Source organism: Podarcis raffonei, chromosome 7 (assembly GCF_027172205.1).
Source record: "Podarcis raffonei isolate rPodRaf1 chromosome 7, rPodRaf1.pri, whole genome shotgun sequence".
NCBI lineage: Eukaryota > Metazoa > Chordata > Lepidosauria > Squamata > Lacertidae > Podarcis > Podarcis raffonei.
This window is the reverse complement of record NC_070608.1, coordinates 176,060-202,345: the sequence shown is the minus strand read 5'-3', so window position 1 is coordinate 202,345 and position 26,286 is coordinate 176,060. Positions and strand designations below refer to the sequence as shown.

At 54.9% G+C, this 26,286-nt stretch overlaps 1 protein-coding gene and 1 long non-coding RNA gene across 2 annotated transcripts; both read left to right on the top strand.

Annotated features, from left to right (window-relative positions):
• On the top strand, positions 1 to 24,139 carry NRBP2 (nuclear receptor binding protein 2). Its single transcript, XM_053395000.1, has 18 exons — positions 1 to 179; positions 9,968 to 10,090; positions 10,241 to 10,342; positions 10,989 to 11,078; positions 11,452 to 11,492; positions 11,598 to 11,692; positions 11,923 to 11,946; positions 12,512 to 12,595; positions 12,725 to 12,780; positions 13,007 to 13,102; positions 17,798 to 17,930; positions 18,032 to 18,134; positions 18,227 to 18,277; positions 18,608 to 18,743; positions 19,018 to 19,071; positions 19,270 to 19,333; positions 19,633 to 19,688; positions 23,271 to 24,139. Exons 1-18 carry the CDS (start codon positions 54 to 56, stop codon positions 23,337 to 23,339), a joined length of 1,503 nt encoding a protein of 500 aa, XP_053250975.1. The 5' UTR covers positions 1 to 53; the 3' UTR covers positions 23,340 to 24,139.
• A 983-nt stretch (positions 24,140 to 25,122) lies between these two features.
• LOC128416924 (uncharacterized) lies at positions 25,123 to 25,866 on the top strand. Its single transcript, XR_008331358.1, has 2 exons — positions 25,123 to 25,642; positions 25,681 to 25,866. It is a non-coding gene; the product is annotated as an uncharacterized LOC128416924 (long non-coding RNA).
• The last annotated feature ends 420 nt before the right edge of the window (positions 25,867 to 26,286 follow it).

The window sequence follows — 26,286 nt, the reverse complement described above, 5'->3', positions numbered from 1 at the left end:
CGGCGGGAGGGAGGCTGCAGCTGCGCCAGCGGCGCGTCCGTCCTCCGGGCGGCATGTCGGGCGCGGCGGAGGCGGAGGCGGCGGCGCCGGTGTCGGCGGCGTCGCAGGAGGAGAGCGAGGACGAGAGCGAGGTGCTGGAGGAGAGTCCCTGCGGCCGCTGGCAGAAGCGCAAGGAGCAGGTAGCGGCGGCGGAGCCGAGGGCGGGCAGCTCCCGGAGACAGCGGGCCGCGGGGTCCCCTGGCCGCCCCCTCGAGCGGCAGGAGGGGCGCCCCGAGGGTCTGCGCTGCGCTTCCGGCGCGCCCGGGCTGCCCCGCATCCTGCAGCGGGCACCGGGCAGGACGGAGGCCGAGCCGGGCTTCCTCGGTGCCGGGCGAGCGTGCCTCCCTGCCCGACTCCCCCCTTGCCTCGGCGGGCGTCGCTCTTCTGGCTCGCTTGGTCTCCGCGCCAACCCGGCGAGGTGGGCGCACGAGGGGCGGCAGCAGAGCGGGGCTCCCGGGACCCGTCGGAGCCCCTCGCAGTCGCCTCCCCTCCGCGCCTCTCGCCTCGAGGGGGAGCCCGCGGGGTTCCTGCAAAACAGGGAGCGGGGCAGCCCCGGTGCGGAGCCGGGGAGAGGGGTCCCAGGCGGGCCCGGTGCTTTCGCTCGGGCGCTTGTCCCGGCCTCTCGTGGGCTGCTTATCTGGATGTGGCGCCCCAGAAGCGAAGTGGGGCCGGGAGGCAGCGCAGCTCAATCCCCCTCCGACAGGGCGAGGCAGAGTCCTGGGGGCGGCAGTGGGCTCTGCCCTCCTGGCTCTTGCGCCCCCCTTAGCCAGCCCCGCTTCGCCCCATATTCAGAAGACAGTTCCCTCCTGTTGCCCGCAGACAGAGCATGTCTTTGACTGGGTCCCTGCCTACCTGAACCAATCTCTCCTTGTCAGGACCCGTCTAAAGGCGACAAGATCAGAAGGAAGCCTCCGAGTCCCCCTCCATTTGGAGAAGGGGCGCCCTCCCCCTGGCAGAGGACCCACCTTCATCACAGGGGTGCAGAGCCCCCCCTCCATTGCCCTTCCCCCAGGCGCCTCTGGTGCTCCTGCTCCTGATAAGGCCCATGTTTACCTTCAGGGGAGGCTCCCAGGGAGGCCTGCCTGCCCAGTGTTGGGGGTCCTGCCCCATGGGCCCCCAGCCACGATAGTGGGCAGTGGCGTAGCGTGGGTTGTCAGCACCCGGGGCAAGGCAAGTAATTTGCGCCCCCTAACCCGTGGATTTTAGCAGGGGGCAGAGAGCTGCGAGTGCGAGTGCACCCCCCCAGATGTTGCGCTCGGTGCGGCCGGGCCCCCCTGCACCCCCCACGCTATGCCACTGTAGTGGGGGCAGCCGGGAGCCAGCTGGTTGCACAGTATTCAGCACAGAGCAGCTGGGAAGAGGGGCTCTGGTGGGATCTGTTTGCTCAGTGCAGGCAATCTCACGTCCTCCTAGGCTAGGCCTGCCCCACAGCAGGCAGGCAGGCAGGCAGTGTGACCCCCTCCTCCTTATCGCCACAAGCCCCATCATGCCTCCCTCTGCCAACATTGCGGGGGGGGGGCTCCTCTTTGTGCTGCCGCCCCTGAACCAGTCAGAGCAGAGCCTGGAAAACTGTGAGAGGCTCAGCGTGGCTTAACCTGCCTGGGAATGTGGCTCCCTGAGCCGCACTCTGCACTCGCCCAGAGACACACCTGAGATTTTGTCTGTGTTTCTGCTGGCCAGCTGACCAGGACTGAGCTCTCTCTCCTCTTCCGGGGTCTCCTTTCTGCCCTCCCCTAGTGCCTGTCTCAGGATCGCTCTGCAGCGGGGGGGCTGCTGGGACCCTGCCATTGCCGCGCTCTCCGAGTGCCAGGGAAGAGGATCCTGCCCAGGTGGCCTCGCTGCCGCTCTGAGGCACAGGGCGAGGCTCCTGCTCTTAGCTCTGCCCAGTGCCAGAGAGGCTCTTGCCCTCCTGGTCACTCGTTCCCGGGCCTCTGCGCACAGAGTGGCTGCCACAGTCCAAAGGGTCTCAGGAGCCAAGGCCTTTGCTGGCAGAATGCAAACACAGGCTGGCGCATCCTAGGCAAGGCAGGGCGATTTCTTCTGTGCTGACCTCCCCACCTCCACTGTTTGCAAAGCCTTGGCAGCTTCAGGCTTCCATTGGCACAAAACGGGTTTATGGAACCGCCTGCCACTGGCCTGGCTGATGCCACTGGCACCAAGAGCTGAAGTGCCCACAGTCCCTGCCATGACCCACCTCCTGCCCAGGGGGGCTTCTCCCTCATGGGGGTGACCACCATTGCCAAAGCTGCCTCAGGAGCCTGGCCCACTCATTGGGCCCCTCGCTCTGGCTTCTGGGGACAAGCCTAGATGTGCTGGTGACCCTCTGGGGCTACTCCCTCTGGGGCTGGGGCAGACTTCTGGAGCCCCACAGGGCCAGATTTGTGATCCCTGTCTTCTGAAAGAAAATATCAGTGTAGAGAACGGGAAGCTTGGAGGGTTTTTTAATATATATATATATATATATATATATACTCAAGCAATATATGCCATTCATGAAAAAAATGCCTAGAACAAGCTGTGGGTCTGGCCTGCCCCTCTCTCCCTCTCCGCTTTGCCTCCTGCCAGCCGCCCTCCACTTCTGCTCCTCGGTGGACGATCCTAGAATAAGCAGGGGTGGGTGCCATGGGTGGAGGGAGTGGGTGCTTGTGCAAGCCAGGAGGCCCACAGGTGACCTCTGCAGAACAGCTGCTTATCTTGCAGCAGACCTGGGCTCTGGGCTGGCTTATCAGGGCCTCCTGCTGTGCCAGGCTTAGAGGAGGGGGGAGGGGGCTTTGGCCTTCAGTTCGGCCTTCAGCCCCTCCAGACCTGCTGCCTGCCTGCCCAGCCTGCTCCACTTTGCTCTGGAATGAGGCCTGTTGAGGAATTATTATTATTATTATTATTATTATTATTATTATTATTATTATTGCCTTCTTCCCCTGCAGGGTCTCAGAGCATATTACAGATAAAATACAAGCAGCTAAAATATAGGGGGGAAAGCAATAATTTAACAACAATTAAACATTAGTACAATTAAACAATATGAACATAAAAAGAACCACTAAAGCATCATTAGAATATGAACACCGCAGGACCAGCCCTTTCCTTAAGGAACAGTCAAAATAAAACCGTCTTCATCTCCTGTGGAAGGAGTGCAGGGAGGGTGCCCCTCTGGCTTCCAAGGTCCCAGAGTTGTGGGTGAGCAGCCACCCCCGAGAAGGCCCTCTCCCCTGTTCCCGCCCAACGTGCCTGGCTGGGTGGTGGGACCCAGGGAGGGCCTCCTTGGCAGCTTTGGGTGCAGGCTTTGCTTCCTGGATTGTGGCCTGACTGCGTGTCTGAGGAAGGCAGCAGAGGTAGAGAGGAGGGAAATGGAGTCGTGGTGCGGAGGCCCTCGTGGTCTCATGTAGTCTTGGGGGGGGGGATCTCCAGCGCCTTTTGCAAAAGGGACTTCAAGGGACTTTCTTTGCAATAGTGTCCCCTCACAAAATGACCCTTAAAGGCCCAGGAGCAGCGCCCCCCCTTGGCAGCTGCCTCTCTTGCAGCTCAATCTTATGCTGTCGCAAGGCTTCCACATGCCTGGTCCTGTTTGCCTCCTGGGTCTCGCAATGCAGTTGCCATGGCTACAGCTTCTCCAGAGCAGCTGTGGTACCCAGCCAGATGGCCCTGCAGCATCTTGTTGGCTGATGAGCCAAGCCCTCTCGCTCCTCATTGGCTGCCTGGGATGGGGGGGGGAGCAGAAAGGAAGCACCTCCAGCCTCTGAAGAGGCCAGAGACTATCTTGGTTGTGAGTTTTGGTGAACCTGCTCCCAGCCTTGCTGGCTGTTTCTCCACCTGGCCTGGGAGGATGGAGTTCAGACTGACTCCAACTACGAAAGCGGAGGCTGCTGAACAGACTCATGGGCTGGGGTGCTGTTTGGGTTTCTGCTGTTGTCAGGGTTGTTGCTGTTGGTTTTTTGTATCTTTATTTTGTATCTTGTGATTTATGTGGAAAATGTTCAGTTTGGTTATGTACTTTTTAGTATTTCGTTTATTGTTTATGACCACTTTTGTTATGTTGTTAGTATTTTTTCTTCTTGTAAGCTGCCTTGAGTCAGGGCTTTTGCCCGAGGAATTTCTCACCAGCATCAGCACGATGTTCTTGTAGCAGTTGTCAGGCATCCTTCCCCCGAGAGGGTGGTTGTTAAGGACATTGATCTCACGCCTTCCCAACAGAATGTTGCTCAAGGCAATCAATGATAAAAAAATGAAGCTCATGAAAATTCAAATTAAAACATTTATAAACTGCACACCAAAGTTATAAGCAGGGCTGGAAACCAAAATGGCTTCAGTTATATCAACAGCCAATGCAAAGCCAGCCACTGAAAGTCAGCTGCAGAGCCAGTGGGAAAGAGCTGTTGCCTCCCCCCCCCCACTTGCCTCCTGGAAGGCTGTGAAAGAGGAGGTCTCCCAAAACCTGCCTCTGGCCACTGACCCTCCTCCCCCCCCCCGGCTGCGGCTGCCCCCCAGGGTGTCTGTGTGATGCTGCCTGCCTCCTTTCCAATCCCTCCCTGAAACATCAGGCTCCCGTCTGGACCCCCGCCATCCTCCCCCCCAGGAAATGAATTTGCCCAGCTTGCCCAGGTTCTGTCCTTGCAGTGCCTCCCCACCCTTCATTCATTTAAACCGGTTGTCCTCTGCCTTTCCTCATCAAAAGCTCAAGATGGCTGCAACAAAATCAAACCACCATTCAACCCTTTCAAGTCCCCTTTCCATAAACATTAATAATAACAACAATTTTATTATTTGTACCCTGCCCGTCTGGTTGGGTTTCTCCAGCCACTCTGGGCCACTTACAGTACATATAATTTTTTTTGTAGAACATCAGACATTAAAAAGTTCCTGATACAGGGCTGCCTTCAGATGTCTTCTAAAAGTCATATAGTTGTTTATTTCCTTGACATCTGATGGGAGGGCGTTTTACAGGGCGGGCACCACCACCGAGAAGTCCCTCTGCCTGGTTCCCTGTAACTTGGCTTCTCGCAGTGATGGAACCACCAGAAGGCCCTCGGAGCTGGACCTCAGTGTCCGGGCAGAATGATGGGGGTGGAGACGCTCCTTCAGGTATACTGGGCTGAGGCCATTTAGGGCTTTCCTGGGAGCCAATCTTGGTTTTTCAGGACCAATAAAAAGAGCAGTTAATGCAGCAATCGAGTACCAGCAGCTGAAGTTATTCCAAATCAGCAGAGTAAAACGTATGCAATAAATCAACCACTTGCAAACCCAAAAACCTTCTGCAAAAGGAAGGTTTTTACTTGCTTAAGGGGAGGGGGGCACAAAAGGGTGGTCTTCCTTTAGCAGGAGCTCCAGAGCCAGAGGAAAGACCGGCTCCTTCCTGCTTCCTAGCAGAGAGCATTTCAGGGGCGGTTCAGGGGATACCAGGGCGGGCGGCAAGAAGGTCAGATACCCCAGTCTTGAGCCATTTAGGACTTTAAAGCTCATCATTAACACTTTGAATTGTGCCCCCCCCAGTGAAAGTGGAGTGGGGAGGTCACTTGGCCCCCATATGTGGCTGCATTCTGGGCCCCCTGTAGCCTCTGGGGCAGCGCAGTGAAGGTGCATGGCAGCCCCCCAGATGGGATGCAACAAAGGTGTGTCCGTCTTGCCATGGCAAGCCCTGAATCCTTCCGGAAGAGGCAGTGTGAGCACACCAGTCTGTTAGGCAAAGGCCCTCCTGGGCTCTGCTGAGCTCTCCTCCTGCAGGCTCAAGGGGGGGGGTGTCTCAGATGGATGGCAACTCCGTCTCTATGGTGAGAGGCAGTACATCTCTGAGCAGGGCTTTATGGGATGTGTGGGGAGAGTGCCCTTGCACTCAGGTCTTGCATTTGGGGCTCCAACTGGAGCATCTGACTGGCCACTGAGAGAACAGGATGCTGGACAGTGGCCAGATCCATCAGCCAGGCTCTTCTCATGACCTGTGGGCCAATGTGCTCCTCTGGCCTCTCTCTGGCTCTGGACCCTCTTCCCAGTCCATGCCCTTCACTGGGCTCCTGCAGTGCTTTTGCCCAGCTGAGCTGGGTCCTTGGGCTGCGCCAGTGCTGCTTGCCTGCCAGGATGGAGATGTCATTGTGCAGAAACGCCAAACCTTAGTGTGGCTGCTGCTCCACCTGTTGCTCCACCCCCATTTACATGTGGCCCCTGGAAGGTTGCCAGGAGGGAATGTGGCCCCCAGTCATAAAGTTGCCCCACCCTGGTCAAGAGAAATCCTCAAGGTTGTGTACCTGTGGTTCCTGGGGAGGGGCAGCCTCATCCAGTACAGGTGGGGTCCCCATTCCTGCTCCACCAGCACCTGTGCCAGGTCTGCGTTGGCTTTTGACTTATTTGCCACCTCCCAATGTCAGATCAGGACCTCCCCAGATGCCTTAGCACAGGCATCCCCAACCTTCGGCCCTCCAGATGTTTTGAACTACAATTCCCATCACCCCTGATCACTGGTCCTGTTAGCTAGGGATCATGGCAGTTGTGGGCCAAAACATCTGGGGGCCACAGGTTGGGGATGCCTGCCTTAGCAGGACAACGAAAGAAGAGACAGAGTTGGGTGGCACCTGCTCATTGAGACCACAGAACTGCAAATCCCTGGGTGACCCCCTCAGCCTGTAACCCCAACCCAGGGCAGCAGCTCAGGTGCCCAGCAGGAACCCCCAGTGCCTGGAAGTGGCCTCCCCACACGGACCAGGACACCCTCTTTCCAGGCCCCTCTCTTCTCAGGGAGCTAGTCCAGGAGGCTGTTGTATTTCTCTGCCCCATTGAAATTTAGACTGTAAACTTCTGGGGACAGGGACCTGCCCTGCCTTAAAAAACCTTCAACCCCTATTGCGCCTGTGTGTTTCTCTGCAAAGCGCGCTTCCTCTGCTTTGAGCTGTCCCCTCTCTCTGCCCTGATTTCTTTCTCTCCCCCCCCTTGCCCGTTGCTCCTCCTCTTCTCAGTGATGCCACCCGTGTCCTGGCATGCCCCCCCCGGCCACAGAGCCAGAGGTGAAAGAGCAATGAACCCTTTTGCACCAGCAAAGCAGCCTCAGCCTTTTCCGCACAACAATGGTGGGGGCTGTTGGATGAAGAAATGCCTGTGTGTTGCTCCCCCCCCAGTCCTTTTTGGGCTTCTGCTCCCAGGGACCCTGCCCTGGGTTTGCTTAATAAAAAGGTGCCACAAAGACTGGCTCTGGCGTGAGTCACTCCCCCTTGGCCTCTTGTGGGGGGACACAGACCTTCAATAAGACTTTTTTTTTGGGGGGGGAGTTAGTTTCACGTCCACTTTGGCTGCCCCTTTTGCAGTCCCATCTAAGAGACTGGCAAGAGGGTGGCGCCTGTGGGGAAGGTGGGTGGATTGCAACCTGTTTCAGTGGCAATGGGCACTGGGGTCCGAGGCCTTCCCTGGTTGGGCTTGGCCACTGGCCCAACTGTGGCTTCCTCTGCACTTTGGCCAGGGGGCAGGCCGGGTCCTTCCTGGCAGACGCTGCCTCTGAGACCCCCTTCCCTCTTGGTGGGCCTCCTTGGCACGGTGCCCATGTGAGGGGTGCCCTGTTCTTGCAAGTTGCCCCAGTGTGTCATCCCAGGCACACCTTTCTGGGCCTTTGACAGAGGGGGTTCCCATGCCAGCTAGCCGGGCAGCCAGCAGCGGAGCCACCCCAGGGTGAAGGCGGCTGGTTTCTGGCCCTGGCAACCCCACTCCTTGGCCTGGGGGGAGGCAGGTGGCCAGGCGTGGGGAGGGGGAGGATGGGGACAATGGGGCCTCTTTGTTCCCCTGGCAGGAACTGGGCCATGAGGCGCGGCTGCCAGGACGGCTCCATCTTCCCCTCTTAATGAACTCGGGCTGGTGCTGTGGCTGGAGGCCTTTGTCCCTCCTGGCCTGCCAAGGCAGACGTCTGCTGATGCCCCACGGCCTGGCAGGCGGACGGGACAGGGTGTCCTCTCTGGGCCACAAACAATCCTGCCTTTCAGCAGGTGCTGGGCCAGCTCTTGCCTCCCCCCCCCCCTGCCAGCGTCTGCTGCTGTCGGAGGCCCCACAGCAAGGGGGCAGGTGCCCAAGGGCCGAGGGGTTGGCACAGCCCCCTGCAGGGCATACCCTCGGTCCCGTGTCCAGGCGCCAGCCCTCTGCCTCAACTTCCCCTGAGGCAGGAGTGGCCAGCCAGGCAGGAGAGCAGGACAGAGCCCAGGGCTGTGCTAGCAGGCTGCCTTTTGCCCTTGCCTAGCAACAACCGGGGCCTTGTTTCCCCCCCCCCCCATTTCTGCCAAGGAGATGTGCTGGGTCTGGGCGCAGGTAGCTTGGCCAATTGGGGGGCCATGGCGATCTCTCTTCCCCCCAGGGAACCACTGGCTACATTCCCCCCCCAGCATCCTGGGAATCTCAGTGTTTGTTTACTAAAAGATATCCCACATTCCTTTGCCTGCCCGGCTGGGAAAATGTGCCTCCTGCCCCATCCCCATCAGCCCCTGTGCCCCCCACAGAGGCTGAGTAGCAGGACAGGAGCCCAATAGACCCCCCCCCACACACACACACATGCACACCCTTCCTTGTATTCGGAAATATGCTGCCTTTGATCATGGGGGTTAGCTTAGCAAAGTTATTAATAGCTTCCCACAACAGATGGTCCCACAACAATTTAGAAGAATAAAATACAACGAAGCAGAAGAAAATACATGAACATATTAAGACATAACCAAAATAAACGCATCCAGTCGCTGGTGCTGCCCAGAAAGGCAAAGACAGATTTGCATGGTACTGAAGATAAGACAAGCTGGAGGCAGCTGGGTCTCCTGGGGACGGGGCATTTTCTAGCTGGGAAGCTGCTGCAGAAAAGGCCCATTCTCTCCTCACCAGCCCTGAGGACAGAAACAGCCAGCAGGATCAGGCCAGTGGCCCATCTAGTCCAGCATCCTGTTCTCACAGTGGCCAACCAGATGCTTGTTGTAGGAAACCTGCAGGCAGGATCCAGGCTCCAAAGCAACTCTCTTCTGCTGCGCTTTCCCGCAAGGGGCATTCAGGAGAATTGCAGAGCTTGGCTATTAGGACTGGGGGCCTCCACTAGCCCTGTCCTCTGGGGGGTTGTCCAATCCTGTTTTGAAGGCCTCCAAGTTGGTGGCCATGCCGGCCTCCCGTGGGAGAGAGTTCCACAGCTGGACTCTGGGCTGCAGGAAGGAGGACTTTCTTTGATCTGTCCTGAATCTTCCAGCATTCAGCTTCACTGAATGTCCCGGAGTTCCAGCGCTACGACGGGGAGGAAAACCTTTCCTCTCTCCACTTCCTTTGTGCCAGGCATCCTTTCAGAGGCTGCTCTCATGCTGCCCCTTCCTCCCCTTTCTCTAAACTTAAAAGTCCCAAATACTTCAACCTTCTTTCATGGGGGAGTCGATCCACCCCAGATCACTTTGCTGCTCCTTTAGCTCTCTCAGGTGATGGCACACCCAGAAGGGGCTCAGGTGAGGATCTCTGGGGCTAGGCAGGTAAATGTGCAGAGAGACAGTCCTCTGGGGTTAGGAGTCAGGAGCCGTGGGAGGTTTAAAGGGCTGAAAGCATCACTTTGAATTAGGCCAGAGTGGTTTCCACAAGAAACAGTGTTAAATGTTGTTGTTGTTGTTGTTGTTCACCACCATTCATAGATAACAGGGCAGTTCACAACATAAAAATACAAGACAAATAACACAAAATACAAAACAAAAACAAAAATGAAGCAATAGCCCACATCCCCTGCTGCAAACAGATCTGCTCCTCCTTGCTCCCATCAGCCACAGAGCCCTGCCTTCTGCACTAGCCAGATTCCAAACTGTCTCCAAAGGCAGCCCCATGCGCAACGCATTGCAGCAGTCTCCCAGTGCTTGCCTGGGGCCGTGACTCCACTGTGCTCTGGGGGGGCAGGGCCCACGTCCCGCAGCCACTCTGAGCCTCTTGCGCGCTGTAGCTGCATCTCTCCCCGCAGGTCAACCAGGGCAACATGCCTGGACTGCAGAGCACCTTCCTGGCCATGGACACAGAGGAAGGCGTGGAGGTCGTGTGGAACGAGCTGCAGTTCACGGACAAGGCGGCCTTCAAAGCTCATGAGGTGAGGCTGGCAACCCCCTAGACCTTGGGGGTGGTGCACACCAAGCACTCTTCCCCAAAGAAGGCGGTGCTTCCCCCTGCCCAGCTCCAGACCCCCAGCTTGTTCCCCATGGCTGAGTCTCCCCTCCCTGCCCACTTCCTCTGGCAACAGGAGAAGATCAAGACCATGTTTGAGCAGCTGGTTGTCGTTGACCACCCCAACATCGTGAAGGTCCACAAGTACTGGCTGGATGTGAAGGAAATCAAGGCCCAGGTGAGGCAGGGGCCCCCCATGGAGGCTTGGCAGGGCTGCCCCCAGCCCCAGGGATACGCCCCCTCCACGATACGGGCCCAGACCTAACCCTGAGTGGGGAAACGGGTTGAGGGTGACCACCATTGGGGAGGTGGGCTTGTGTAGGGGTCTCAGGGGCAGAGGAACTGCTTTCCAGATGGGAAGCCTTGGGTTCAATCCTGGCAGTGTCTCCCATCTCAGCTGGAGCGGCAGCAGCTGCTGAGGCTGCCAGCGCAGGGCTGACTTGGCAAGACCCTCCTGCCAGGTGACGGAGAGCCTCACTTGGTCGTGCCAGAGTGGAGGGGAGCCCCACACATCCAAAGTCTGGTGCCCATTCCAGGTTTCGGCAAAGCCATTGTGTACGAAAGAGCCACCTGGCTGGTGCCCAGAAAGAAAGGTAGCAGGTCCAGGGCAGGATCCTAAGGATAGAAAGAGCCCGGCGGAAGGGAGGATTTCTAGAACCCTCTTTCTGTTGGGGGCTGGGTTTGTCTTTGGGTGCCCATTTCCAGACCTTGCCCATGGAGGAGCCTCTCCCCCTTGGGGCTGCTGTGGGAAATGTGGTGCCTGAGGTGCTTCCTGGGGCATCAGGTCAACCCCTCAGGTTCACCCACCTGGTCCCCCCCACCAGGTGATCTTCATCACAGAGTATGTCTCCTCCGGAAGCCTGAAGCAGTTCCTCAAGAAGACCAAGAAGAACCACAAGGCTATGAATGCCCGGGTAGGACCCCTGCCCTGCCCCCCAGGCCCCACTTCCCCCAGGCCCCTGCAGGGATGCTCCAGTTTGTCCCCCAGGGCGACAGGTGTGGCACAAGGGCAGGTGGGGGGGCTGGGGGAGAGCCAGAGGAACCCTTGCAACAGGAGCAGCAGGTCAGGCAAGAGAGATCGTCCTCTGAAGAAAGCTACTCCCCTCAGGCTGACCGGGGCCCCCCGATGGGTGGGTGAAGGTGGATTCGGGGCAAGCGGCTGCCCTGTCCAGGTGAAAGCTGCTCCTGTTGAGCGAAAAAGGCACTGAGTCGATGTGGTGGCGGGGGGAGGGTGTCTCCCGAGCTGACTTGATCTCTCATTGCTCCCCCCACCAAAAAACACAACAGGCTTGGAAGCGCTGGTGCACTCAGATCCTCTCGGCCCTCAGGTGAGCCTCCGCTGCTGCTGCTGCTGCTCCCCCCGCAGTGCCTCAGCCCCACCCTCTCTGTGGGGAGAAGCAGTCCAATGCCCCTCGACTCTCTTCCTCTCGCAGCTACCTGCACTCTTGCGACCCCCCCATCATCCATGGGAACCTCACCAGTGACACCATCTTCATCCAGCACAATGGGCTCATCAAGATCGGGTCAGGTACGGAGCAGGTCCCGGGCCTTGGCAGGAGGGACCCCCCTGGGGGGGTGGGCAAAGAACCGCTTTTGCTACCCGTGGAGCAAACTGACATGGGAGGACCTAGTCCGGCCCCACAGCTCCCCCCAGTGGCCAGGCAGGGGCCTCAAGGCTACATTTGAAAGCCTCTCCTCTGCTGCTTCACAGAAGCACTTGCTTTTCAGTAACTCTCCCTCCCTGTTCTCTCCCTGCAGTTTGGCACAGAGTCTTTGCAAAGGGTAAGTGCTGCCTCTTCCTCTTGCCCCCCAAATGTATTCCCTGCCCTGTTTCATAGGGAGCGGCAGGCGGGTTTTCCTCCGCATTCTTCAGGGCTCCAGGTCTTGTGTTTGACCAGAGGCAGCACAGCCACCTTAAGTTCCAGGAGTGCTGGATTGCTTCCTCGTGAGGACCTTCTCTGGGTCACTTGGGCTTTGGGGGCAATGGAGTGTGTGTGTGTTGGGGGGGTCCCCAACCTCTGTTCTGGCCCCAGTCCATTCCTGGAGGCTGTGGGATCTCTCGCAACCTGCTGCCTGGGGGAGGATGGGCCCCTCTGGACACTCCATGTGCTGTCACTTACGGTAAGCCCTTCAGAAGCATCGCTGCCTCCGGCTGTGGAAGGCAGAGCCGAGCCATGGTGGCTGCAGCCATCGATGGCCCTCTTCTCTGTGAAGTTGTGCAACCTCTTTTTTCAAGGCCTCCACGCTGGTGGCTGCCACTGGCTCCTGCAGGAGGGAGTTCCATAGTTTAATCCTTGTATCTGCCCTGGATGCTCCAGCCTTCCTCTCCCTTCTCGCCCTCCTACAGCCATCCCGCCTGAGCTCCGCAGCCCCATCCGTGCAGAGAGGGAGGAGCAGCGCAACCTGCACTTCTTCCCCCCGGAGTACGGGCGTGAGTAGTGGTGCAAGAGCCCGCTGGAGGGTGGGCGGGGCTTCCCTGGAGGCGGGGCTTCCCTGGAGGCGGGGCTTCCCTGGAGGCGGGGCTTTGGCCAGCTGGGTCTGGTTGTGCTTGCTTTTTCAGACGTGGCGGATGGGACGGCTGTGGACATCTTCTCCTTTGGGATGTGCGCTCTGGAGGTAGGGAAGCTGGGGCGTGCGGATGGCCACCCAGGGGTCCTGATGACCCTGCCCTCGGGGGGTGGGGGGTGGCTCCCTTCCCCACATCCACCACCTCTTCAGCAGGGGGCTCCTTGCCAGGGCCAGGCACTGTCTTCTGGCAAAAGGGCTGCTGCCAGCCGTGCTGCCCCTTTCATTCTGCCCCAGCTGCACCCCCTTGCCCCCTCCCCTCTGCTTCTCCCCACAGATGGCGGTGCTGGAGATCCAGTCCAATGGGGACACCTACGTGTCGGAGGAGGCAATTGAGCGGGCAAGGCATTCTCTGGATGACCCCATCATGCGGGTGAGAAAAGCTGCTTGGCCACCTCCCCACACGGGTGGCACAGCAGGGGATCAGGCTGCCTGCCCGTCTGGTGGCTGTGGCAACCCCCTGCCCCCAGCCCCATTGTAGACGCCTGGAACACCCCACTGCCCTTTCTCTGAGGGTGAATGCTGCCAGGCAGGTGAGCAGCATGAAAGTGAGGCCTGCCTCGCTGCTCCCCAAGTCCTGCTGCTGTGGCAAAGCCCGGACACCTCTGGACATTACAGGGGAATCTGGCTTCCCAGCAACCCAGGAGTAGCAAAGGAGGAACAAGCCTTGGCTCCAGCTGGAGGGCTGTGCTGGGCGTCTGGGGCCTGTGCTGGCGGCACCAGGATGGACGGACAGATGGACAGATGGAGCTTGCGCCTTCTCCCTGCCAAGCCATCGCTGGGCTGAGTGTGATGCATGAACTAGGTCAGAGACGTCCAACTCCCAATAGACTGCGATCTACTCACAGTATAAAAAAACTGGCAGTGATCTTCCCATTGTCGTAAAAAGGCTGGCAGTGATCTACCCAAAGTTGTGGGGCTTTTTTTAGGAAGCCAAAGTTGGGGTGGTTTTTTTTGCTTTTTTGTAATCACTGCCTTGATTACTGCCTTCATGCATCACTGCCTTGCCGTGGCAAAGGGGCTTGAATAACTCAGAGAAGCTATGAACTACGCCGAGCAGGGCACCCAAGATGGACAGGTCATAGTGGAGAGTTTTGACCAAACGTGATCCACCTGGAGGAGGAACCAGCAAGCCACTCCAGTATCCCTGCCAAGAAAACTCCATGGACAAAGGCAACAGGCATATAAAAGTTATGACGCTGGAAGATGAGCCCCTCAGGTCGGAAGGCATCCAACATGCTACTGAGGAAGAGCGGAGGACAAGTACAAGTAGATTCAGAGCTGATGAAGCGGCTGGGCCAAAGCCGAAAGGACGCTCAGTTGCGGATATGCCTGGAAGCGAAAGGAAACTCCAATGCTGTAAAGAAAAATATTGCATAGGAACCTGGAATGTAAGAACCATGAACCTTGGTAAGTTGGATGTGGTCAAAAATGAGATGGCAAGAATAAATATTGACATCCTGGGCATCAGTGAACTAAAATGGACGGGAATGGGCGAATTCAGTTCGGATGACCATCATATCTACTACTGTGGGCAAGAATCCCGTAAAAAAATGGAGTGGCCCTCATAGTCAACAAAAGAGTGGCGAAAGCTGTACTGGGATGCAATCTCAAAAATGATAGAATGATCTCGATACGAATCCAAGGCAGACCTTTTAACATCACAGTAATCCAAGTTTATGCACCAACCACTGGTGCTGAAGAAACTGAAATAGACCAATTCTATGAAGACTTACAAGACCTTATAGAAGTGACACCAAAGAAGGATGTTCTTCTCATTATAGGGGATTGGAATGCTAAAGTAGGGAATCAAGAGATAAAAGGAACAACTGGCAAGTTTGGCCTTGGAGATCAAAACGAAGCAGGGCAAAGGCTAATAGAGTTCTGTCAAGAGAACAAGCTGGTCATCACAAACACGCTTTTCCAACAACACAAGAGACGAATCTACACATGGACATCACCAGATGGGCAGCATCGAAATCAGATTGATTATATTCTCTGCAGCCAAAGATGGAGAAGCTCTATACAGTCAGCAAAAACAAGACCTGGAGCTGACTGTGGCTCAGATCATCAGCTTCTTATAGCAAAATTCAAGCTTAAACTGAAGAAAGTAGGAAAAACCACTGGGCCGGTAAGATACAATCTAAGTCAAATCCCTTATGACTACACAGTGGAAGTGAGGAACAGGTTTAAGGATTTAGATTTGGTGGACAGAGTGCCTGAAGAACTATGGATGGAGGCTCGTAGCATTATACAGGAGGCAGCAACTAAAACCATCCCAATGAAAAGGAAATGCAAGAAAGCAAAATGGCTGTCCAATGAGGCCTTACAAATAGCGGGGGAGAGAAGGCAAGCAAAACGCGAGGGAGATAGTAAAACATACAGGAAATTGAATGCAGATTTCCAAAAAATAGCAAGGAGAGACAAGAAGGCCTTCTTAAACGAGTAATGCAAAGAAATAGAGGAAAACAACAGAATGGGAAAAACCAGAGATCTGTTTAAGAAAATTGGAGATATGAAAGGAACATTTCGTACAAAGATTACCATAATAAAAGACAAAAGTGGAAAGGACCTAACAGAAGCAGAAGACATCAAGAAGAGGTGGCAAGAATACACAGATGAATTATACCAGAAAGAAATGGATGTCTCGTACACCCCAGGTAGTGTGGTTGCTGACCTTGAGCCAGACATCCTGGAGAGTGAAGTCAAATGGGCCTTAGAAAGCACTGCTAATAACAAGGCCAGTGGAAGTGATGATATTCCAGCTGTACTATTTAAAATTTTAAAAGATGATGCTGTCAAGGTGCTACACTCAATATGCCAGCAAATTTGGAAAACTCAGCAGTGGCCAGAGGATTGGAGAAGATCAGTCTACATCCCAATCCCAAAGAAGGGCAGTGCCAAAGAATGCTCCAACTACCACGCAATTGCACTCATTTCACACGCTAGCAAGGTTATGCTTAAAATTCTACAAGGCAGGCTTAAGCAGTATGTGGACCGAGAACTCCCAGAAGTGCAAGCTGGATTTCGAAGGTGCAGAGGAACCAGAGACCAAATTGCAAACATGCGCAGGATTATGGAGAAAGCTAGAGAGTTCCAGAAAGACATCTACTTCTGCTTCATTGACTATGCAAAAGCCTTTGACTGTGTCGACCACAGCAAACTATGGCAAGTTCTTAAAGAAATGGGAGTGCCTGATCACCTCATCTGTCTCCTGAGAAATCTCTATGTGGGACAAGAAGCTACAGTTAGAACTGGATATGGAACAACTGATTGGTTCAAAATTGGGAAAGGAGTACGACAAGGCTGTATAGTGTCTCCCTGGTTATTTAACTTATATGCAGAATTCATCATGCGAAAGGCTGGACTGGATGAATCCCGAGCCGGAATTAAGATTGCCGGAAGAAATATCAACAACCTCAGATATGCAGATGACACAACCTTGATGGCAGAAAGTGAGGAGGAATTAAAGAACCTTTTAATGAGGGTGAAAAAGGAGAGCGCAAAATATGGTCTGAAGCTCAACATCAAAAAAACGAAGATCATGGCCACTGGTCCCATCACCTCCTGGCAAACAGAAGGGGAAGAAATGGAGGCAGTGAGAGATTTTACTTTTTTGGGCTCCATGATCACTGCAGATGGTGACAGCAGTCATGAAATTAAAAGACTCCTGCTCCTTGGGAGAAAGGCGATGGCAAACCTAGGCAGCATCTTAAAAAGCAGAGACATCACCTTACCAACAAAGGTCCGTATAGTTAAAGCCATGGTTTTCCCAGTAGTGATGTATGGAAGTGAGAGCTGGACCATCAAGAAGGCTGATCGCCGAAGAATGGATGCTTTTGAATTCTGGTGCTGGAGGAGACTCTTGAGAGTCCCATGGACTGCAAGAAGATCCAACCTCTCCATTCTGAAGGAAATCAGCCCTGAGTGCTCACTGGAAGGACAGATCGTGAAGTTGAGGGAAAGATTTAGGGCACAAGGAGAAGGGGACGACAGAGGACAAGATGGTTGGACAGTGTTCTTGAAGCTACAAACATGAGCCTGACCAAACTGCGGGAGGCGGTGGAAGACAGGAGGGCCTGGCGTGCTCTGGTCCGTGGGGTCACGAAGAGTCGGACACGACTAAACGACTAAACAACAACAACAAAGGAGATGGCTGAGGGGCCAGAGGTCAACCACAATCAACCAGGAACATGCCGTGATCTACCAGTAGATCATGATCTACCTGTTGGACACGCCTGAACCAGGCCAGCGTGAAAGGATTGGGACACCCCATGGCTGCGGGGGAGGTGGGCAGCTTTACTGCAGAGGAAGAGCCTGCTGGATCAGGCCAAAGGGGCTCATCTAGTCCAGCATCCTCTTCTCACGGTGGCCAACCTGGTGCCCATTGTGGGAAACCTGCAAGCAGGGTTCTGTCCCCCTATGGCATGGGGGGCCCAGAGGCCGGATCCAGCCCAATCACCTTCTAAATCCAGCCCGCGGACAGTCCAGGAATCAGCATGTTTTTACATGAGTAGAATGTGTCCTTTTATTTAAAATGCATCTCTAGGTTATTTGTGGGGCATAGGAATTCATTCCTCCCCCCCTTCAAAATATAGTTTGGCCCCCCACAAGGTCTGAGGGACAGTGGACCGGCCCCCTGCTGAAAAAGTTTGCTGCCCCCTGCCCCATGGTTTCCGCCCACTGGAATTGAGAAGCCCCTCTGCCTCCAGCTGTGGAGACAGAGCCCAGCCACCTCCACGCAGAGATGCTTCAGCCCCTTTGGCAATCCCAGGTCTGGGTCAAGCAGGGCCTCAGGGGCCAGAGCCAGGAAGCTCCCAGGAGGCAAGGCAGGTCCTCGGGGGGGGGGCAATGTGTGTCCCACGTGGCAATTCCCTGGCAGCGTCTCAGCTGCCCACTTCTGCGCTCCCTGCCCTTTCTCCTGCTCTGCCTGGACACTGTGGCCACTGATCTGTGGCTTTTCCTGGCCGGCCTCTTGGCTGTGGTGCCCGGCTCTCTTGGCAGGAGGCTGGTGCTGAGCCTGGCTTCCCCTAAGACCCCATCCCCCGCTGCCCCTGTGTCCTTGCAGGAGTTCATCCTGGGCTGCCTCCTCCTGAACCCGGACCGGCGTCCTACGGCTCACAACCTCCTTTTCCACCGCGTCCTCTTTGAGGTCCACTCCCTGAAGCTCCTGGCCGCTCACTGCTTCATCAGCAACCAGTGTGAGTTGGGGGGTGGGAGTGGGGGCAGCTGGGAAGGGCGCCCCCCCGGCCAGGCCATCCTGCTTCAGCCCCAACCAGCCCTGCCTGCCTGATTCTTGCAGACCTGTGGCCTGAGAATGTGGTGGAAGAGAAAACCAAGCAGCTGGACCTCAGCATCGTCATGGCAGAGATCCAGCGAGAGGGTCGCCCGCCTGTGCAGTGGAGGTGGGCAGCCAGGGAAATGGGTGGGGCTGGGCGAAGGGAACCCCCACCCCACCCCCAGCCAGCCAGCAACTCATTCCTTTTCTTCCCTTTAGATACTCAGAAGTTTCCTTCCTGGAGCTGGACAAGTTCCTGGAGGATGTGAGGTGAGTCTGTGCATGGGCTGCACATGTGGGTCTGTGCAGGACCCCCTGCCCCCTTCATGCCCCACAGCAGGATTCCAAGGGTGCAGCTCCCTTGCGTTCTGGGACTGCAGAGGAGCAGCCCTGCTTTTTGCCTGCCCCCCCCCCTTCCAGGAATGGGGGGTGAGGCAGACGGATGGATGAAGAAGCCAAGCTGCTGCTCTCTTAGGGGGCTGAGCCCCAGAGCCCCCCTCCCCCTCCCCTCTTGGGCTCTGGCTGCCAGTCTCCACCGGGCTGTGGGGTCCATGGAGCTGATGCTCCTAGCGAGACTGTCTTTCTCTCCTTTCACTCCAGGAACGGCATTTATCCCCTGATGAACTTTGCTGCTACCCGCCCCCACACGCTCCCCAGATCGACATCCCAGCCCCCCGAGGACCCTCAGAAGGCCAAGACGCCCACGCCAGAGCCCTTTGATGTGGAGACCAGAAAGGTAAGAGCAGCCCTTGCAGAGTTGCAACGGAGCGGCCAGAGGGTCTGCTCCACATGCGCAATATCCTGACCTCAGCCCCCCAAGGGCATCTTTGGGCTGGGGGGCTTGGAAAGTCCCCAGCCTGCATCCCTGGGGGAAACCAGTGTAGGCTCAGTGGAGCCCCCCAGGCTCTGGCCTCAGCACCCACAGGGAACCCCCTTCCCCAGCCTTCCCTCCAGCGTGGGGTGGGGGCCAAGGAGCCCCCTCCTGAGGAGTGTCCCTGCCTCCCCCCCAGGTGGTGCAGATGCAGTGCGGCATGGAGTGGAGCGAGGAGAAGAGGCAATGGCGGGTACGTTCCCCCCCCCCTTCCTGGGCAGGGCTGGGAAGAGGGCAGGAGGGAGCCCTGGCTGTGGGGCAGAGGAGAGGCGGCAGCTCTGTGGGTGCCCTGCAGGTGCCGTCAGCCAGCCTCCCTTTCTCACACAGGGGGGGGGGAAGGTTCTCCCTCAAGAGCTCCCCCCCCATACACTCTCCATGTGTGTCCTCCCAGCTCACGCTCCTTCTGGTCCTGGAAGACAAACTTCACCGCCAGCTGAGCTACGACCTGCTGCCAAGTGAGTGGACCCCATTCCCCCAGGGCAGGTGGCCTCCCCGGTACCCACCCCTCACAGTTGCCTGGTTCTTGGACCCGAGACATTGGCGGAGGGCTCCCAGTGGCACAGCCATGGCCTTGGGGGGCTGCTTTGTTGGCCTGGGGTCAGCTGTGCCTCCCATGCTTTGTGGGGGTCCCTCCCCACGCCAGTCTTCCTTTCGCCTCTCACTCACGGCCACGAGGCTTGAAATACCAGCCGGCCCTCCGGCCCTTTGGTGCCCCCCCTTCAGCAGCTCCTCCTCCTCCTCCTCTCCTCCTCAGATGACAATCCCAAGGACTTGGCTGTGGAGCTTGTGCACTATGGATTCATCAGCCCGGTGAGCTTCTTCAGGGCCCACCCCCTGGTGAAAGGGGGGGAGGGAGGCAAATGAGAGAGAAAAGGAAGGTTTGTTTGAGGCAAGAGCTCTGGTCCTGCTCCTCCCAGGGATTAAGCAGGTGAAAAACAGGTGGGACTGCATTTTTCAGCCAGTTCTGTCTGCCTAGGAAAATAATCCAAGCTGTCAAGTTCCACAAGCGCTTTCTCTCTCTTTCTTTCTTTCTTTCTTTCTTTCTTTCTTTCTTTCTTTCTTTCTTCTCCCCTTTCTCTTTGTGTGCCTTTTTCTGCGTAGCCTCTGCCCCTCCCTACCCAGCGTGGCCAGTGGCTACAGTGGGGGTTGTGGATCAACAATTCCCGGAGGGCGACAGCCCCACCTCCAGCCCCCACCCCTGCTGGGCTGTGGGCACCTGCCTTCCTGATCCCCCTCAGTCAGCTGACATGGGGGGTACCAAAAGGCCCTCCTCTTCCTTTTTTTAAAATGATATTTATTACTTTTCGAACAGTTACAACACAACACTACAAACAAAAAAAGAAAAGAAAAAGAACAATACAAATACAATACAAAAACACTACATAACACATTAACCTAACAAAACAAAACAAAAACAAAAACAAACAAAAACAATTTAAAAACACCTCCAACATTTTCACTATCTTATCTTTCATTCACTTATTTCCAACGACCTCCTCACACCTCCCTTTTTGTATTCCACTTCTATTAATTGTTTCAGCAATTCCTTTCCATCTTCCTCTGTTTTCTATCCTATAATTATCTTAACACATTCTTGCCTTATTTTTTCCTTTAATTTTCTATTAATCTATTTATACTTAATTCCTTATAACATTTCTACTAAAGCCATATAACTTCATTCCAACATTCTTCTAACATTCATTAATTTTACAATATTTCTATAAATAGTCTTTAAACTTTTTCCAGCCTTCTTCCACCGACTCTTCTCCCTGGTCTTGGATCTTGCCAGTCATTTCCGCCAATTCCATATAGTCCATCAACTTCATCTGCCATTATCCAACACTTCAGTGCTTTCAAGAAGCAGCCATTCTCTCAGCCAGCAAAAAGCAGATGGTTCACAACAAAGTTTAGGGGTCTGGCAGGGCAAGTCCACCTCCTTCTTTGGCATCCGTCAATTTCTTAAATTTTACTCGAGGCTTCCTGCCCTGCCAAACAAATCTAGAAACATCCCTCTGCCACCTCCTGAAACAACCCATCCCATCCAAAGCTTGCAATGTTTGAAACAAAAGCAGCATCCCCGACAACACAGCAATCCTCATCCCCACCACAGCAACTCGGCCCAACAATAACAACTTCAGATTTGTCCATATTTCCAAATCCCCCTTCTCTTCAATCCAACGTCCTTCACAGTTATCCTTGAATAGATTCGCATACTGACCCCCAAAAACCTCTCTTTCTCAACCGATGTTAGTCCTGTCTCCTCCTGAAACTCTGTCAAACTTTCCTTTTCCTCAGGTAGGGCTCTGGTCCTCAAATTCATCTGTTTTTCTTTTAATTCAATCATAACAAATGTCAGCTTATCTTCATCAAGTTGTCCTTGTATGGATGGAACTCTCTCTCTCTCCAGTTGTATTGCTTTACATTCAGCAGCAAGGCTTTTCTCCCTGACTTCATCCGCAGTTTGCCGTATCAGAGTAGATTCCTGTATCAATTTCTGGATGGTTTCTGTATTTGTATTCACCTTTTGTCCCAGATTACTTAAACTTTCTACAATTAAGTCTATTTTAATATTTGCAGCATCCACTTTCACATTTATCACGTCTGTTTTCTTGTGAAGCTGTTCCAGCGAATCGTTTATTTTCAGTAATGCGACCGCTAAGGCCTCTTCTGTCGACATTCCGTCTGTTTTTTCCTTCCCATTTGCCATAACACATAAGAGATTCAGGTCAATTCCAGAGTCTCACAATTTTTTATCTTGCAGCTGGAAATTCCCCTAGCCCAGCTCCTGTAAAGCAACCAATTTCAAAAGCTTCCACTAGGGGAAAACAGTTTCTATTTGTATTAGTCAGTAAAATCCTCTTTTAAACACAGTTCCAATAATCCAAAGTTAGTTTCAGTTTTCAGTTACTTTTACTCCCTTTTTTTTCTTTTAAGAACAGCCGGAGACAGTAGAAACAATGTATTCTCTTGTTTGGCTACCTGTCAACGAAAGTTCTAAACGCTGTCAATGAACATTCCAAAAGACATCAATCCTGCTAGCAGCCCGTTTCCAGGGTCAGAGCGGCGGTATTTTAACTCTCTTGACTCTCTCCTACAGGCATATTCAGTCCACCACTTCCCCCCCCTCTTCTCCTGTCTCCAAAGGGGGGGTTTAGTTCTTTGCCGATGGAGATTTAGTCTTTTACAAAAGGCTTTCCAAGACTTCAGCTTGCAGCCTCATTGCTTTAGTTTATTTACAAAAGGGGGAGGCGGACTTCCTGTATTGAACCTCCCCGTTTCGATACCAAATTAAACGTTTAAAAATCCAATTCTCCCACTTCAGCTCTACTCACGGGTAATTACTTTAGAGTCAAATTGTCCACAGGAAAAAGTCAGTGCTCTCCGGCAACAGCTATGTGGCTTCACTCCGTGGAAGAAGCAGATGATTCGAAGCACCACGCCACTCACCACACGTCGCTCCGGATCCCCGAAACCGGGTTTCCCCGCGAGTAGGGGAGGCGCAAAAGGTGCCCGCTGAATCCCACGTTCACGGGCTTCTCCCGCCTGTGATTTTTACGGGTCTCCGCCTTTGCCGTGGCGGTACAGACCCAAATTCCCACGGGGCAAGTTCCTCCCGATCAGAGGAATTCCGCCATTGCCGGAGGCACCAACCCGGAAGGCCCTCCTCTTCCAGGGCTACCCTCTCAAACTCAGTTTATGATACGATACGATAATCTTTATTGTTATTGTCCCATAGAAGAGAACAACGAAATTGAAAAAATCTACACCAGACATTCAAAAACCAACAAGCCTGCTATCCCAGCTATCCCAGCCTGGTTAACCCCCTAAAAACTCTGATACCCCATAATTAAATACAATATACTCCCACAGAGACTACCTTACACTGTGTTTAAAACCAAAATCGCATTTGGATAAAAACTGTTTCTCAGGCGGCTGGTTTGCTGAGCCACATGCAAAGCTGCAGAGGCAGACTGCCAATTCTCCACCCTCTTTTTCAAATCTATTTTGATTATTACATTTCTATCCCCCCTTTCTTGCCAAGAAGCTTAAAGCGGCACACACGGTGCTCCCCTCCCCATTTCATCCTCGCATCAACCCTGTCAGCCAGGCGAGAGATGGCAACTGGCCCAAGGTCACCTGGCAGGGGGACGAGAGCCAGCTCAGAGCCAGCCCTGTGTTCGATTTCTTGCTGGGTTCCCTGGAAGTTGGGGGCAGAGAGAAAGGGCATGGAAGAGCTGGGGCGGAAGGCAGTGGGGCAAATGCCCCAGGCTGTGCTGGGGCAGAACCCTCCCCTAGGGACCAACTGGGAGGAGGAAGGGGGCTGCCACTGAGGCCCAGCGTGGGGGAGCGGGAGGGGAGTCCCCGCTGACCCTGCCTCTTCTTCTCCCCCAGGACGACTGTGAGAAGCTGGCTGCCTTCCTTGAAAGCGCCTTCCGCAAGCAGCACCCTCCTCCCTCCTGAGCCAGCGTGGTCCGGGGCAGGTGGGCCCCGTTGGAAAAGGGACAGGAGCCACCTTGGGCGTGGTGGGCCGGAGGGCTCCTCTGTGCCAAGGCTGGCTTGGAGGGCAGCAGCCGGGTGGGGGAGGCACCAGGAGCCCTGAGGGTGCCCCACCGGAAGAACAGGAAGAGCTGGGCAGGGCTGAGAGTTGGCGCTGGCCAGGGCGAATCTCAGGAACGGTTGCATTTCCACCAGCCCCCCCATCTCCCTCTGCTGGTGGGGGTGGCAGAGGAAGTGCAGGCTTGCTCAGAGCCCCCGGTGGCCCCTCTTGCTCCGCAGCGTCCCCTTACGATGGAGAGGGTGGCAGGCTCAGAGCCACGAGAAGGAAGCAGAGCTCCAGAGGCCTTAGCTTGGCCACCACACCCGCTGGATTCCCCCTCTGCTCCTGTCCGTCCCAGATTGGGGGTGCCAAGAGGGAAGTCCCAGGACCTCCTTCTTCTCGGAAGGGTCAGGAGCCACGGGGCAGCTGAGCTGCTGGCATTTGGACTGGGAAGGAGCTGGGCCCCAGGAACCCCCTGCTTCAGAAGCTGCTTCTGTCGCCGCCACTTGGAGTTGCTCAGCTGTGCCCTGCTGCTCTGGGCAGGCAACGTGTGCGGATTCTGCTCTCTTGTGATGTATGTTGTGTTTGCTGCTTGCAGCCTGCTGAGCTGCCTGCCTTGGGCACCTGGTGCTGGCGGTGCCAAACCTCTCCCCCCCCCCTTGCTTTGCCAGTGCCTGTGATGATAGCAATTAATATATTAAAATATAATGAGCCTCTTGGGGAACAGTTGCCTCCTCCGTTTCTGAGAACTGGCCCTTTCCCAGCCATTCTTCTCTGGGCAAGAGGGCCGGGATCCTGCGCAGCCTCCGCTGCTCTGCCTGCCTCCCTTGGAGCCCAGCTCAGGTGCCTGCAGCTCCAGTCAGCTGGATGGTTTGTCCCTGGGAAGAGGCAAAGCAGCTCTCCGGAAAGGCAGGCAGAGGCAGGAAGAGGCCCTGTGGGGGACGCTCCTCTCTTCTCTGGACCAAAAAGCTGCTTGACCTGCACCCAACATCCTGCCCCAGCATGGAACCCCCAACCCAAATGCATGCCCTGCTTCAGCACCATCAGCCTGGCCGCTTGTGGGAAAGAGGGTGGGGAGCTAGCAGAAGCTGCTTCTCTGGTGCTGCCTCCATGGTTGGGCTGCCCCCTTCCTCAAGCACATCCCAAGGCAAGATTCAACTAGCAAGTCTTGCGAGCAGAACAGAGCCAGCATGAGGGCTCCTTTCTCCCGCTGTGCCCACAGAAATTGGCTGGCAGTTGCTGGGAGATCCCCCCAAACTGCACTTGGGAGGAAGAGAGGAGACCATCCCGCCTGGCAAGCTGAGAAGCTTGTGCTGATGAAACAAGTGGCCCTTGTACTACGTGGATTTCCTCAGCACAGGAATGCTGCCGGCCAGCGCCTGGCCTTTGGGGAGCAAAGGGGTCCTTGCTTGCTGCTGCTCTTTGATAAGCCAGCTGTGATCCTCTCTGCAGGTGGGCTTGCTCAGGTGAATTATGTAATTCTATTCCACCCCCACTGCCCTTAGGCTTCCCTTGTCAAATAGCCAAAGCCCTATTTCCATCAAGACAGTTGGGCTAAATGAGCCTCAGATCCTGCTGGTGTCCTTGCTCAAAGTCCGTCACCCAGCGCAGTCCACCCTTTGCTGGGAGTGCAGGCCTGCTGTGCTGTAAGAGGCTGAAAGGCTTTTCGGCAGTAAGATGCACATTCCAAAGGACACCCACAAGATCCAGAAGTGGGCCCAGGGGGCATGGGTGCCATGTGCCCCCAGCAGCCCCAGACTCTGTTTTCTTTCTATTTCTATTTTGAAAAAAGTAAGTCTCCAGTCCTCCTGGAAATAAAGTTACGCAGCAAGATGTGTAGGTTCCCCTTCTACACACTGTCTGTAAGAAGAGCCAGTCTGGCTGCTTCTGCCTTTCAAGGTTTTTAGCCAGTGAGTGAAGTCAGAGCTGTGATTGATGAGTGGGTTGTTTAGGACCCCAGAGATTCCTATTGCCTGGTGTCTTAAAGAACTGCTCTTTCTCCCACTCCTTTAGCACACTTTTCTGGCTTGTGATTCACTTTCTGATCCTTAGAAACTCTGTAGTTTGCCCACCCTTTTCTCCTGGTAGCTAGGATGCATCTTCCCTGTGGTGTTACTTTCTGCAAATACAGTAAGTATGCATGGATGTGAAAACAACAACAACAACCCACCTTTGCAAATGGCAAAATGTGAAAATTTTGCCAAGAGGCTTGGGTACGTCTCCTGTTGTGCACTCATTAAGAAGTCATCTATAGCTGACTTACAGTACAGTGGTATACATGTCTACTAAGAAGCCCATTTGTGATAAAAAGGGCTTACCCTATGGCTTTGGTTTAGGGCTGGCAGTGAGGGAAAGCAGGCTCCTTGTGCCTTGAACAACTGTGTGGCAGACAGAAGTTCTAGAAGTTAAGCCTTTTCAATTATGGAAATACAATGTTTCACTTGTTCACAATCTGTGTCCCAAGACATTTTATTATGTGTGTTTGCACTGATTCTTAATTAATTAATTTCATAAAATTTAAGCATTACTTGATTGTAAAAACAAAACTATTTGTATGACACCAATAACAGGTAACGTTTTGCACTATTTTGCAAGAGGGTCAGAGGACCCAATCCACAGTACACTTTCCCTAGAAAATCCCACTGGCACCCCTGGTTGCAGGCAGACCAGATAAATCTTCCAGATTTGCATAATCAAATCAACTTCTAGCTGCAGTAAGAGAGGCCATAGGAACGCAAGTGGGCTGTTTTGTACACAGCTGGGCCCAGAAGCAAACTCCAGCAGCTCTTCACAAAGCCTCCTGGCCCTAGGCCTGGGAAAAGCCTCCCTCTGCTGCAGACCCCGGGGAGCTGAGCTAGGAAAGCAATTCAG